Genomic DNA, 13,575 nt, shown 5'->3' with positions numbered 1-13,575 from the left:
ACTTCACTCGTTGCAGTGTCACTAGCACTATATGTGGCCTGTCCCACGGGTACGGAGACTAATGGGCAGGGAAGGCGGGGGTGTGCTTTACCATGTGCTGAGGTGTGAGGGGACAGCACTTTTCAACCCTCCCCTGTACTTTTTTGGAAGTAGTCATTTCTAGTTTCTCATAGGTGTTTCTGATTTATTCAGGAGCGGCTATGAGTCTGCTTCCAAGAACTTCAATCCAGACGATGTGGAGGTGAACGTGGCTGGACGATCCTTTTTGGTCACCGGCGCAAACAGTGGCATTGGCAAGGCCACGGCCAAAGAGGTAGCGAGGAGAGGTGAGCCGGGCTGTGGTGAGGAGCTCGGAGGGGTCAGCATAGAGAAGATGGAAGGAAGCAGGTTTGGCCTTCCAGCACAAACACAAGGATGCAGCTCCCTGGGATGAGGGGTCAGGTGTGCTGTTTTACAGGGCTGCTACTGTGGGTGAGAGGTTTAAGCATGATCAATGCTGTGAAAACAGGAATAATAAACAAAAGTAGTGGAGAGGATCTGTAAAGTGTTTCTGAAGCGCATGTTTACCAAAGCTATCTGTGTTATAGAGGCATCTAAGGATGTTGGTGATGGATCAAGGTCTGCTTAAGGCAGATTTGGTACAAGTAGCAACCTGGATGAATTTGAATTGTTTTGGAGAACTTACAAATGTATCATATGATGAAAGAAAACAGTTGGATTTGCTAAGCTGAGATGAGAGAGTATAAAAGAAGCAGCGTAGTTGTGCTTGATCTTAATGATAATAACCTGGAGTTTGTGTCCTTTAACTGATTATGTGCAACCATTTTTTCACTTGCCCCCTGTAAGAAAGGAGATGGTATGAACTAGAACTAGCTACTGTTGAAGGATAAACCTAATCCCTTTCAGACTTGACAGAATAATTCCTGTTGTGCAAGAGTGATTGGAGCTTTGGCATGTAGAATAAAAGGGAGGAGCTTGTGGCTCTTTGCTCTCTCTTTGCCTGCTTAGGTTTCATAACTAGCTTATGAAGGAAAGTGGTGATTTGGTTAAATCAAACTAATTAAAAATTATTAGCATCAAAGAGCCTTTGGGTTAAAGATCCCCATCAGTGCCAGTGTGTGATTGATTTTAGGTTCCTACTACTGCCATTATGTGTAATAGCCTTATGTAAGTATTGCTTTGTCTGGTGACTGTTTTGCTCACAAATGGATATACCTGCCAGGTTTTGCAAGCTGTCAAGCTGACTGGATCTGCATAGGATTTGGTCACCATGTCTAGTATTTGGAGCCTAAAGAACAACTGCGGGCTCAGACTGCTTGTCTGATATCTTGCGTAGGTGTTGCTGTGCATATGAAGTTAAAATGAATTAATGGTGTCTTCCTGATCCTATACTTGCATGTGTCGCTCTGAAACTCAGTGTCAGCTGTTGGGGCTCTGGCTTCGAATTGAATCTCTTCAAGTATACCATGACAAGAAAATAAGGAATTTTGACTCAGCAAAAGAATAACCAAGCTACGTTGGTTTTACCCTCAAGCACTTCAGATCTTTGTAAATAATTATGGTCTTGACAGTTTCTTTAGCCTGAGTTCAGTGCTAGTGAATTGCTGTCTTATGGGTATTGCAGATTTGGGCTTTCCTGTATGTCTTGTGAACAGCACTTCCAGGTTGATGTAGTCTTCTCCCAACCACTCTGACAATTTCCACATGTTGCTTAAGTTCAAATAATTTGAATCTTTACGGTGGAAGATATATTTAAATCCCTTTCTTTATCCCATAGGTCACACCAAAACTTCCCTCTCTCCTTAACAGTAAGAAAAAAAAAATCACATTCAAAGCCCTTAAAACCCATCTCTGTTTTCAATGAATGTTTTCCACTGTAGACTATGAGTATATTCCTGATGATCTTGAAGGCCAGCTACTTCTTCCATGTGTTTAATTTGTACCTGCACACCTTACTTGTGCTTTCCCCTGTGTTTTGGGAAGAGGTCCTTAAACATCTGCAAATGCACATCCTTAACTGCCTTAAGATCTGTAGTTTAAGTCTTAATTTGCAGTGAAGCCTGCAGTCACTGTGAGAATCACCAATGGGGTGAGCATTGGACACTGCCCCTTTTGCCTTTTCTCTCACTCATGAAATCTGCTCTCCCAGGGGCAAAGACTGTCTTTCATTCTGATCTGCACATATTCAGTGCCTGTACGTGCACGGTCACTTCCATGCATGGTATATGTGTAACACAAACTGAATATTAAACTGTATTAAACATCGGTTAGTGTCATTTGTATGATTATTCCAGATGCAGGAGTTTACCACTGCTTCCTGCAGTTGTGCACTTGGTCAAAGTAACCCAGACAACTCTGGCAGTGCAGTGGAGGAATCAAACCCTGTTAGGAAATATCAGAAGAACCCTGAGGTTTGTTGCCTGCATCAGCTGCATGCCAAGTATACTTGCTGTAGTAGTGCTCAGTGGAAAAACCTCTCTCATAAATGGAAAATTTCATTGTCAGACCCCACACTGGGCTGTGCAGTGTGTGACTGCTCTATTGCTAGGGTAAACTTGGTGTCTTGCATTTGGGTTCTGGGCACTAGAAGAGTGACCTGGCACTGTTGTTTCTATTATCAATCCTTTGGGATTACATTGCTTGAGCCTTCTAGTGGTGGACTGCTAGCAACCCCTAAAACAGCTTTAACAATAGGTAAAAGTAAAGAGTGCCGGTACTCCTGTGACTGAGATTAACACGTTGCTTGTAATGATCAGAGAATACAAAGCATAAAAATAAAAAGAATTATGCCTACCCATACTTTAGTCCTCTTTTTGAAGGCTCTCTTTAATGTGGCTAAGTTGTGAGGTCATTATAAGTATCCAGGCCTTGGAGAGGAGCCTTGCCCTGCATATTCCTTTCATAGAAAAGTTGTTTGGAAGGGACCTCTAGAAGTCATCTTGTCCACCATCCCACTTGAAGCAAGACTGTTGCCAACACTGGATCAAACTGGCCATTGCTTTGTCTTGCTGGATCTTGAAACCTGCAAGGATGGAAATCATGCATCCTCTTGGGACAATGTGATGATCTATTTAGAAGAAAACTAGTGAAAACCTTTTCTCAATGCTTGACCTGAGCCTCCTAAACTGCAATTTGTGGCCATGGTCCTTGTCATATCTCCCACTGCTGAGAATAGTTCTGGTATCTGTCATTTTTATTTCCTTTCCACAGAGAAGTTCCAGTCACTTGTGTTGTTCAAGCCCTTTACTGAGCTTTCTAAGGCAGGTGCCAGAAGAAGCATTTATGCTTCAGATGCCTTAGCTTCAATTTGCCGTGTAGCCCTAGTATTTTATCAACACTAAACATGATGTGCAAAGTTGACAGAAAATGGTTTGAGCAGACAGTACCTAGACTGTAGTGGCCTTCTCCACACACAGAACCTTGCTTAGGGACCTTATTACAGCATGATATTTTCTCCCTCCTGCCTGCCTTCATAGAGACCAGAGCCAAGCAGAAATCTTCGAGCTTTCTTATTATATATCTGCTCTTTGTGTCCTAAAACTTTTGTCTGAAGGACCTTTACCTCAGTCTTTTGACAGGCCCTGTTTGGATTCTTGGTGTGTCTGGTCTTTTTGATGGTACTGGTGGGTCAGTGCCTTTTGGGGGGAATTTGTCCCTCAAAATGGCCCAAGGCTGATGGACATGGGACTGCTATGAGGTGCTGTGGCCCTAAGGAGCTCCCTGCTCTCAGCTCATCAGCAAGTGTCACAGGAGCCCTGAGAGCTCCACAGACCTGAGCTTCAGCAGCATTGATGAAAAGCCACAGCTAACCTCTTGGCAGCAGGGAAGTGAGAGTGTTTGCTGTGCACAGCTCAGGAACATTCTGCCTGCTGGGAAGCTCCTGTGATATTTTGGTGGTCATCTGACCAGTATTGCCACTGCTACTAGCAGGCTATAGATTTTCCACAAACTGGAATGCATCACAAAAGGTTTTTTTGTTTCATTTGGGTTGTATCAAAAACTAACCCAAGACAAGAACTGCAAATTGCACATCCAGTTCCTGGCCCTCCCTCTTTGCTGATGCCTCCCCCAAAAAGTAATTATCAAATGTGTTTCTTGTCGAAATCCACCAGGTGGCACAGTTCATCTGGTTTGTCGAAATAAGGAACGGGCTGAGGTAGCCAAAGGAGAAATAGTGACAGAAACGGGCAATCAGGTGAGTTGTTTTTCAGTCCTTTGTTTACTCTTAGGAAGATTCTTGGTATTAAAGACCTTAGAGGCCTTGAGATATTCTGTTTTGTCATTTTTCTGTTGTGTTTTTAATAGTATTTTCCTGCAAACATGGAAACATCTAGTAGTTTATCATCCATATGGTTTGAAGGGATTTAATTTCACTAGGTAATGCTTTCTGTGATTAATAACATCACTAGCAGCATACTGTTTTATTTAATGTTTGTTGTCAATGTGTTTTGTGATGACCTACTTACTATTCCTAACTATGTGGCTGAGGCTTTTAAAAGTTAATGCATTGCAACACTCTTGCAGCAACATTTATGAGTTTACAGCATTGGAGTTGAAAGTTTTATGTGTCTGAATAACATGCTCTTGATTTGCTAAGGTTGGCTGCTCTGTAAAGTCCTGTGTGTGTTCCTAGTTCCATGCTCTACAGACTTTTCCATCTCCTTTTCTTATGATATATCTTCCTTACCACCTCCCTTCTGTTACAGATTCTTTTTGCTTCTGCAATATACCCCTGTAGCTGTCACTGTTGCTTTTGCTAATTATTCAGGAGGGTGTGCTAGTGGAGAAGTACAGTCGTTGTCTTTATCTTGATGTACTGGTTTTGGCTGGGATCGAGTTAATTTTCTTCATAGCAGTTCCTGTGGTACTATGTTCTGGATTTTTGACCAAAACAGTGTTGACAACCCATGTTTTAGCTGTTACTGAACAGTGCTCACACAGCATCAAGGCCTTTTCTGTTTCTTACGCCACCCCACCAGTAAGGAGGCTGGGGCTGTACAAGGAGCTGGGAGGGGACACAGCTGGGACAGCTGACCCCAACTGACCAAAGGGATATTCCATACCATATGACGTCATGATCAGCATATAAAGCTGGGGGAAGAAGGAGGAGGGGGGGACATTCACAGTTGTGGTGTTTGGCTTTCTAAATCACTGTTGCATGTGATGGAGCCCTGCTTTCCTGGGGATTACCAAATGCCTGCCTGACAATGGGAAATAGTGAATGAATTCCTTATTTTACTTTGTTTGCACACACAGCTCTGCTTCACTTATTAAACTGTCTTTATGTCAACCCACAAGTTTTGTCTGTTTTACCCTTCTAGTTCTCTCCTCCATCCCACTGGGAGGGGAGTGAGTTGTTGTGTGGGGCTTAACTGCCTATGGGGGTTAACCCACAGCACTTGGAAGGAAAGCTATCTCCATTTTAAATAGTGGCTTGGGTCTTGAACACAGTATTTTGATTCCACTAATAGTTTTTAATGTGGATCAAAAATCCTGAAGACTTTTTATGGTTAGAGATACCATATTGACTAAATTTCTGCTCTTTGGTTTCAGGTCCCTAGTGTGACACAACCAGCATTACACTTCAGTTCTTTAATGGAGGTGAATTAGATCAATCCTTCTGTAGAAATATATACTTTCCAGCTGTCTATAACTGTGTAATCCCGTGGCTATAGTAAGACTGGTCATTATCTGTGTTACCTCCTTTTCTAACTGTAGTCACACAGCCTGGGAAGAGGGGTGAGTTCAGTGACCTCTGAAGGTTCCTTCATGTTCTATTTCTGTCGTTTGGTGAAACAAAACTTGAGGAAAATTATGTTCTTTCTTTAAAAGCAGCACAATTACTGCATTCCCACTTTTTGGTAGGCTGCAAACCTGTAGTTTCCCTAGTCATGAAAGAGTACGAGGGCACTGCAGAACTTGTTCATGACCCCGGGGGCAGGGCACTTGTAGAGAAAGCAGCATTCAGTAAAGTGTTAGATAAGCTGTACAAGAGGCCCTGTGGGACATGTGACTGCACTGGGAAGAGTCATTTTAATAAGGAGTCCACAAGAACATCCTTCTTTATAAGTGCTCATTCAGAAGCAATCCAGGGAGATAATAAAACACTTTATCTACAATTTGACAAGCTGTATCTGGACTTAACTTGCTCTTCCTGATTGTCTGTGTGGAGATCCTGTTGTAGTATATGCCAAAGATTTTTTCCATCTTCCACAGCAACCCATGTCATGGCTCACTGCTGAAATGGGATTATTATTTGGCAGGCACCTGAACCTAGACCTGGGAACTGTGAAGTTTTCCTCATCTGTTAAAGCAGACCTAGTCACAGAGATTAGCTCTCACTTTGAAAATGACTTTGCTACCATTGAGGTCTTTCATAGGGAACAGGCCTGTGGGTCCTTTTTCTGAGCCAATGTGACAGTCTTCAGCAGAAAAGTGGATTTAGATCTTTTTCAGTCTCTGAAACCACTTGTAATATCTGCCCAAAAAAACTTCAGCTCTTCTGTTCTGGTAGATAATGGTAGTAGCTTTAAAAGTAGAAAGCTTTTAGAGGACTATCCAGTTGGAAACAGTAGAGCAGTGTCAAGTTTTTAGTCAGAAATTAACATGATGATGAGAAAATTCTGACTTAACTCGACTAAGGACATGAAATCTAATGACTAGAGAGAACTAGAGAGAAAAAGTCATGTGTTTTTTATCTTCAGGGAAGCAGAGTTATAGGCAGGGAATAATGCCTGATAATTTTCTCAGTTTCTTCACTTATCTCATTTGCTTGTATAATGAGTATTTAAAGAAACAACTTGGAAAGAAAGGAGGCCCTTTAATGATTATTTGTTGTTTTGCATGAGAACACATCCTCTGCATAATTATTTTAGAACTGCCTTTTCCTGAGGTACATCATAAGACTATCTGTGGTGTGTTTTTGAGACTAAGTGCTATCTAGGAGAAGAGTAGGAGCTGACATGCCTTTTGTACACTGATAAATGCCACTGTGCTTGTAGTAGATAGAACACAAATTTGCAAAAAGCAAGAGAATTGCTTGTAACAAACAGTAAAAGGTTTTTGATGTTTTGGAGAGAGGAAATATTTCTAGCTTTAGTGGTTCAGAAAATTATACCTTTGCTCTCACATCAAGCTTTTCCTTTTTTTTTTTTTTTTTTATTCTATTGCATCCACATCCCTGACCATAGTATTTTAAAATGTTGTGACACGGGGTGGCTAACAGTCACTTAGCCATTCATGCAGCAGTTAGTGTGGAAGGGGGTGCAGAAGGTACCTGCTCTCTGAGGTACCTGGAATGGGCACAGTGATGTACCTGAAAGCATGCTCTCCTGTCCTGGTTGGAGCGACTGTGCCTGGCACATGGGAGGCTGGCCCAGACAGAGCTCCAGAGGAATGATGTGGTAGATGTCATGTTGCAGGGAGTGACTGGTACTTTTTCCTGAGCCTGGGGCAGAGCATTATGGCGACCTCATCTGTTGGGTTTGGTGTGGTCAAGGTGCTGGGCTGCCAGGTTAAGTGACAGCAGGAGATGAGCAGGCTGTATAACTGTGGGGAATAGAAACAGGAGATTGACAGTGTCTTTGAAGGGAGCAGAAGAGCACAAACCCCACATTGTGTGGAAGGAAGGACAGCTAGAAGCTATGCTTGGATAAGTGGTGGACAGACTCCTAACATGGGGAGGAATGGAAGCTTGTGACTGCTGGTAACAGAAGACAGGCTCATTCTCTGCTTGCAGATGTGCATTTATAGGATAGTTACAGTGCCATGGTAACAGATGAGGAAGAACAAGCTCTGTCAGGGGAGGAGTTGGAGACAGCCCTGGGAAGAAGTGGTGGGTGATAATGGCTGAAGGCTCCCTCCTGTGTGGGATGGAGACACCCATCTACAGTCTTGGCTTGATGTCTTGAGAAATTTGTCACTTGCTGGGGACTTAGATCTAGGGTATTACGGAGAGTCTGCTGAGGCTCATCTGGACCTTGAACTAGTACCTCTTGTTGACCAACCACATGGGCATCCCTGACATTGTGAGGGGGTGATCTTGAGTTCATCAAGAGTGCTTACAGAGGGTGAAGGGCATGGGGGCCCAAGTACTGCTCTCCTTAAATCCTTCCAGTGAAACGGAAGAGCTTGAGTAGGAGCGTAGTAAGTATGGGACTGTTGTCGGTGAAAAGTATTGTATGTGCTCATATACATCCATACATTCAAGGCCAGGCTGGATGAGGCTTTGAGCAACCTGGTCTAGTGGGAGGTGTCCCTGCCCATGGCAGGGGGGTTGGAACTAGATGATCTCTAGGGTCCTTTCCAGCTCTAACCATTCTATGAGTCTATGATACACACCCTGCAGGACAGCACCTGAATGTGGAGCTGGTGTCACTTGGCCTTTGTCACTTTTTCTTTGGCCTTTATGACCTCTTTGACCCTCTCTGAGAAATGAGCATTGCTGAGCATTTTATGGAGCAAGAGTATCTTTGCCAATAGGCTTGCTGAGCTAGTGAGGAGGGCTTTAAACTGGTTTCATTGGGGGATAGTGACCAAACCCGTAAGAGTAGTGGAGTCATGGGAACAGTATGAGTCTAGGGGACAGCAAAATGGAGGAGGCTCTCACCATTTTCATATGAAAGCAACATGACTGGGAGCCCATCTCAGATGCCTGTACATGAATACACATAGCATAGGAAACACAGGAATCCATGCATTGTTGCAGAGCTGTGATCTTACTGGGATTAGAGAGACATGGTTGGCATGACTAGAGTGCTGGAATGGATGGAAGAGGCCCTTTTATAAGGGCGAGTTGGGAAGACAAGGAGGAGTTGTGCACTATGCAAAGGAGTGGCTTGAATGCATGGAGCTTTGCTTTGAAATGGGCAATGAGCCATCTGAGAGCTTATGGGTAAGGCACAAAGGTCAGATCAATGTGGATGATGTCATGGTGGGTGTCTGCTACAAACTGCCTGATGAAGTAGAGGAAATAGATGGAGCCTTTTTTAGAGGGCTAGGGAAGCCCTGTGATCACAGGTCCTGGTACTCATGGAGTGCTTGAACCAGCCTGATACCTGCTGGCAACATGACAGGGCATAAACAATCCAGGAGATTTCTGGAGAGCATCAAGGACAATTTTCTGATATGAGTATTGGACAGGCCAGCTAGGGGTGATCTCTGCTGGACTTGCTATAAATAGCAGTCTTGAATGGCTGCATTGGTGGAAGTGGCCATGAGACTGTGGAATTTAAGATCGAGACAGGCAAGAAGGATGAGTAGTAGAGTTACAGTCTTTGGTTTTAGGAAAGCAGATTTTGTCTTTTTTATGGACCAGGTTGGCAGGATCCCATGGGAGACAGCCATGGAGAGCAAAAGGCCTTGGTAAAGCTAGTTGTTCTTCAAGGGAAACCTCCTCGAAGTGGGAGGTGCTTCCTGTTAACTATAAAAAACCAAACCACTCATCTTCAAAAAATATTTGAAGGATATGGGGAACTACAGGCTGGGCAGCCCCACCTTGCTCCACAGGAAAATTATGGAGCAAATCCTTGTGGAAGCCATGAAAGACAGGAAAGTAACTGAGAAAAAACAGTGTGGATTTATGAAGGGCAAGCCTGACCTGACCGTCCTGTTCGCTGCCTTTGGTGAGATGACTCTGCCTATGGACAAGAAGAGCAGTGCTTTCTGCTTTCCTTATTTTTGCCAAGGCTTTTTACATGGTCTGCCATAGTATCCTTGTAACCAGTTTGGGGAAATGTGGTTTGAACTGGTGGATGACAAGCCAGGTGGAAAACTGTCTGGAACATTTGTCTCAGAAAGTAGCAATCAACAGTATAAAGCTGATCTGTTAACTATTTTGTAGTGGCATCCCCCATGAGTCAACACAGGGGCAAAACCTGTTTAATGCCTCTTTTAACAACTTGGACGATGGAGTGAAGTGCAGTCTTTGTCAGATTGCAGGTGATCACAAATGGAAGTGGGGAAGCTGGAGAGCAGGGCTGCTCTTCAGAGGGATTTAACAGGTGAGGAGGTGGGCAGACATGAACCTCATGAAGTTCACCAAGAGCAGATACACAATCTGGCCCTGGGATGGAGTAACCCCATGGAGCAGTGCCAGCTGTGACTATCTGACTGGAAAGCAGCTTTGCAGAAAAGGACCTGGGGGTGACAAGTTGCCCCTGAGCGAGCAGTGTGCCCTAGGGGAAGGAAGGCCAACCACACTGCAGGCTGTATGGACATGAGTGTAGCCAGCAGGCTGAGGGAAGTGCATCTTCCTCTCTATTAAACCCCAGCAGGAGTCTTGTGCCCAGTTTTGGGCTCTCCAGAATGAGGAAGTTGTCAGTGTCCTGGAGTGAGTCCAGATGAGAGCAGCCAAGGTAACTAGAGAGGTGGGACACGTGATGTGCAAGGAGAGGCTGCGAGAGCTGGTTTTGCTCAGTGTTGAGAAGGCTGAGATGGGTCTACCATCATGTGATGGGAGGATGTAGGGAGTGCCATGCTTCTCTTGGAGATCTGTGGTGAGAGGACAGGAGGCAGCAGACACAGATTGTAACAGAGAAAAATTATGACTAGATAGTAGGAATTTTTATTTTTTTTTTTTTCACTATGAGGATGGTCAAACACTGGAGCAGGGTGCTGAGAGAGCCGGTGAATCTCCATCTTTGTAAATAAAATTTCCCTGGGCAACTTGGTCTCAGTTACCTGCCTTGAGACAGCAATGGGACCAGGTGGCCTCCAGAGGTCCCTCCCAGCCTAAGTTTTTCTCTAATGCTATGACCTTCAGCATAGCTTTGTAAAGTTGCTTTTAGCTAAAGAGGAAGGTGCTGTATTAATTTTTTTAAAAGAAGTTTTGCAAGCTTTGCAATATTTTTCTAGTTCTCTGCTATGCCTGACTGTCTGTCACATATATTTATCTAAGTAGAACTCTCTTTTAATAAATTAGGCTCTTTTAAAAGCTCTTTTAAAAAGCTGTGGCTCAGAAGCAAATGAATCAAGTGATTAAGCATGTTTTAGAGACTAGAATTAGATTTCCCAGTTGTGCATGTTAACCAAAGTGTTTCAGTTGTCCTCTGAAGAGAATATTTTTTCATACTGCTTAAATACCTTTTCACCTGGACAGGCCTTAACAGTGAACAGTGTCTCTTCACTGTCCCTGTTGACTGTGACTTACTTTTTTTTTCCCTTTTAGAATATCTTCTTGCATATTGTGGATATGTCTAATCCCACTGAAATCTGGAAGTTTTCTGAAAAATTCAAAAATGAACATAAATTAAATGTGTTGGTAAGTTTGCATACTTAAGTCATGTGTCTGTCTTTGGAGTGTGTAGCCTACAAATTTGTCCAACAGGTAGTGTAGATTTCACAATTTTGTCCACAATTCTCTGCTTAATTTTCTCTAAATGTTTTTGCAGTAGTCTCCATGGTCTGTTTGCTCTTGTCCATTCTTGGTTCACATACAGAGATATGCTACAAAAAAGAGAGAAAAGAAGTAATTTTTGAGGTTCTTACCGCACATTTTCTGTTTGACTTTCATTACTAATAACTTTGTCCCCCTTAAGGATCATCAAGATTAATCCATCTTAAAGATTAAACTTTTATAGAAAGTCATAGCTCATAGAATCATGGAATGGCCTGGGTTGAAAAGGACCATCTAGTTTCAACCCCCCTGCTGTGGGCAGGGTTGCCAGCCACTAGAGCAGGCTGCCCAGGGCCCCATCCAGCCTGGCCTTGAATGCCTCCAGGGGTGGGGCATCCACACCTTCTCTGGGCAACCTGTTCCAGTGCCTCACCACCCTCTGAATGAAAAATTTCTGCCTAATATCCAACCTAAATCTCCCCTCTCTTCGTTTAAAACCATTCCCCCTTGTCCTGTCACTATCAACCCCTGTAAACTGTCGCTCCCCCTCCTGTTTATAGGCTCCCTTCTACTACTGGAAGGCTGCAACGAGGTAAAAATTTACTCTGGGGGCTGTACTAATACTGAGGCACCTGGAGCAGTTGTGGTGCGTACTAGGGAGGAAATCCTGATAGAAATCGGACAATAGCTTTTGAGGAGTGGCAGTGAATGAACAAGAAGGTATGTAGGGGAAGACCTCTTTTCAAGGTGGGAAAGAAAAGCTTGAGCTTCTTCTGGAAGGTGAGGCAGAGAAAGAAGTGTCTGAGAATATGCTAGCTGCACACAGCTTGCAAGTTTATGATTGTTCATGAGGTTTTACCTTCCAGTGCATCCATGCTGTGTGGTGGAGCCCTGTTTTAGCAATGCGTGAGTCAGGTGGAGTATCTGTGCAGGTTTGCCAGGCAGAGAGAAAAGCTGGAGTCCCTACAACCAGGGCACAAATTCAGTATGAAGCACCTCTGCTGGTTAGCTCTGCCCTTCTGAGGGCTGACTAGGATGCTGATCTGGCTAATCTGCCAAGTTTGGAGCTGATTCTTTTAGTTTGCTGGGGATGGGAGTTCCCACAGGCCATTCCACCACATGTTGCACAGCTTCCCATAGTGAATTTTCCCCTAATGGTGTGGATGACATCAGCGTGGGTCAGTGTGGTCTCTCAGATGAGATTAACAGACTATACTTCATACTTATGTTCTGTTATCTGCTTTACAACTTGCATATTCCTTTCTGTGAGAAAAGAGTGTAAAAACATGGAGTAAGGCACTGAGAGGACTGTTGACTCTTAGTGTAATACCTCTGTGGTGAGCCATTTCTCTGCAGATCCTTTCTTTTGTGAAATCCCTGTATTATCAGTGACAGAGTAGTGTGACTTGGAACAGCATGGTTTATTGAAACAGTGTGTAGCTTTGTGTTGCAGTGTCAGGAAACAGCAAACTAACATGGACTGCTTGTGTATGTCCTTGTCTTTGTAGATATTTGTGTGGATTATTTTTGTTTACAGGACTTGTCTTACAGATAAACAATGCAGGATGTATGGTGAATAACAGAGAATTAACTGAAGATGGACTTGAAAAAAACTTTGCAACAAATACTTTGGGTGAGTTTGAAGGCTTAATTCTGAAATATACTTGTTTTGGTTACAGAATTGGTTACACAGCAGCTGGGTTCATGAAGTACCTACTCCTGCTCAAAGAGGGATCATACCATTGCTATGCCAGGGAAGGAGCAGGAAAGGAAAAGAAGAAATATTACAGCTTGTTTGGAGTGTCATTTTTAATTTATCTATTTTTCAGTTTTTCTCATATCAGTGCCTTTATTTATCATAGCAGCAGTGGACAAATGCAGTTAAGATTTAATTAAAATTATTCTGAAATTTGGTAGGAAACTTTGTTCCAAGCAGTGCTGATAATGATACTCTTTTTGTAATAAATGTGCTTCTGTGGCTTGGATAGAGCTTGGAGCATGTTCAGATATTTAAAAGGACATTCAAATGTTTCAGTAGGCTTGAACAGCCCTATTTGATGTGACAGAGGCACTGTGTAGGACGACTGTGCCTTATATAGTGGCCTGGACACTCTTGACCTGATGCAACATCTAGTCAAGTGATTGAGCAGTACTGGCTAAGTCTTAGGCACTCCACATATTAGGGGTGTATCCCATGAACTGTGCAGTGGAAGTATAAGAGGAACAAATTAAGGGAAGCA

At 43.4% G+C, this 13,575-nt stretch overlaps 1 protein-coding gene across 1 annotated transcript in view; it reads left to right on the top strand.

Annotated features, from left to right (window-relative positions):
* The first annotated feature begins 61 nt into the window (after nt 1-61).
* Nucleotides 62-13,575, top strand: part of DHRS12 (dehydrogenase/reductase (SDR family) member 12) — a 27,674-nt gene continuing 14,160 nt past the window's right edge. The window contains 4 exon segments of the mRNA XM_010077021.1: nt 62-326; nt 4,113-4,195; nt 11,168-11,260; nt 12,887-12,968. Of these exon segments, the coding sequence (XP_010075323.1) occupies nt 62-326; nt 4,113-4,195; nt 11,168-11,260; nt 12,887-12,968 (523 nt within the window).

This window comes from Pterocles gutturalis, unplaced genomic scaffold, assembly GCF_000699245.1.
Source record: "Pterocles gutturalis isolate BGI_N339 unplaced genomic scaffold, ASM69924v1 scaffold16273, whole genome shotgun sequence".
NCBI classification, from domain to species: Eukaryota; Metazoa; Chordata; class Aves; order Pterocliformes; family Pteroclidae; genus Pterocles; species Pterocles gutturalis.
The sequence above is the reverse complement of the archived record's forward strand: the minus strand, read 5'-3'. Positions and strand labels throughout refer to the sequence as shown.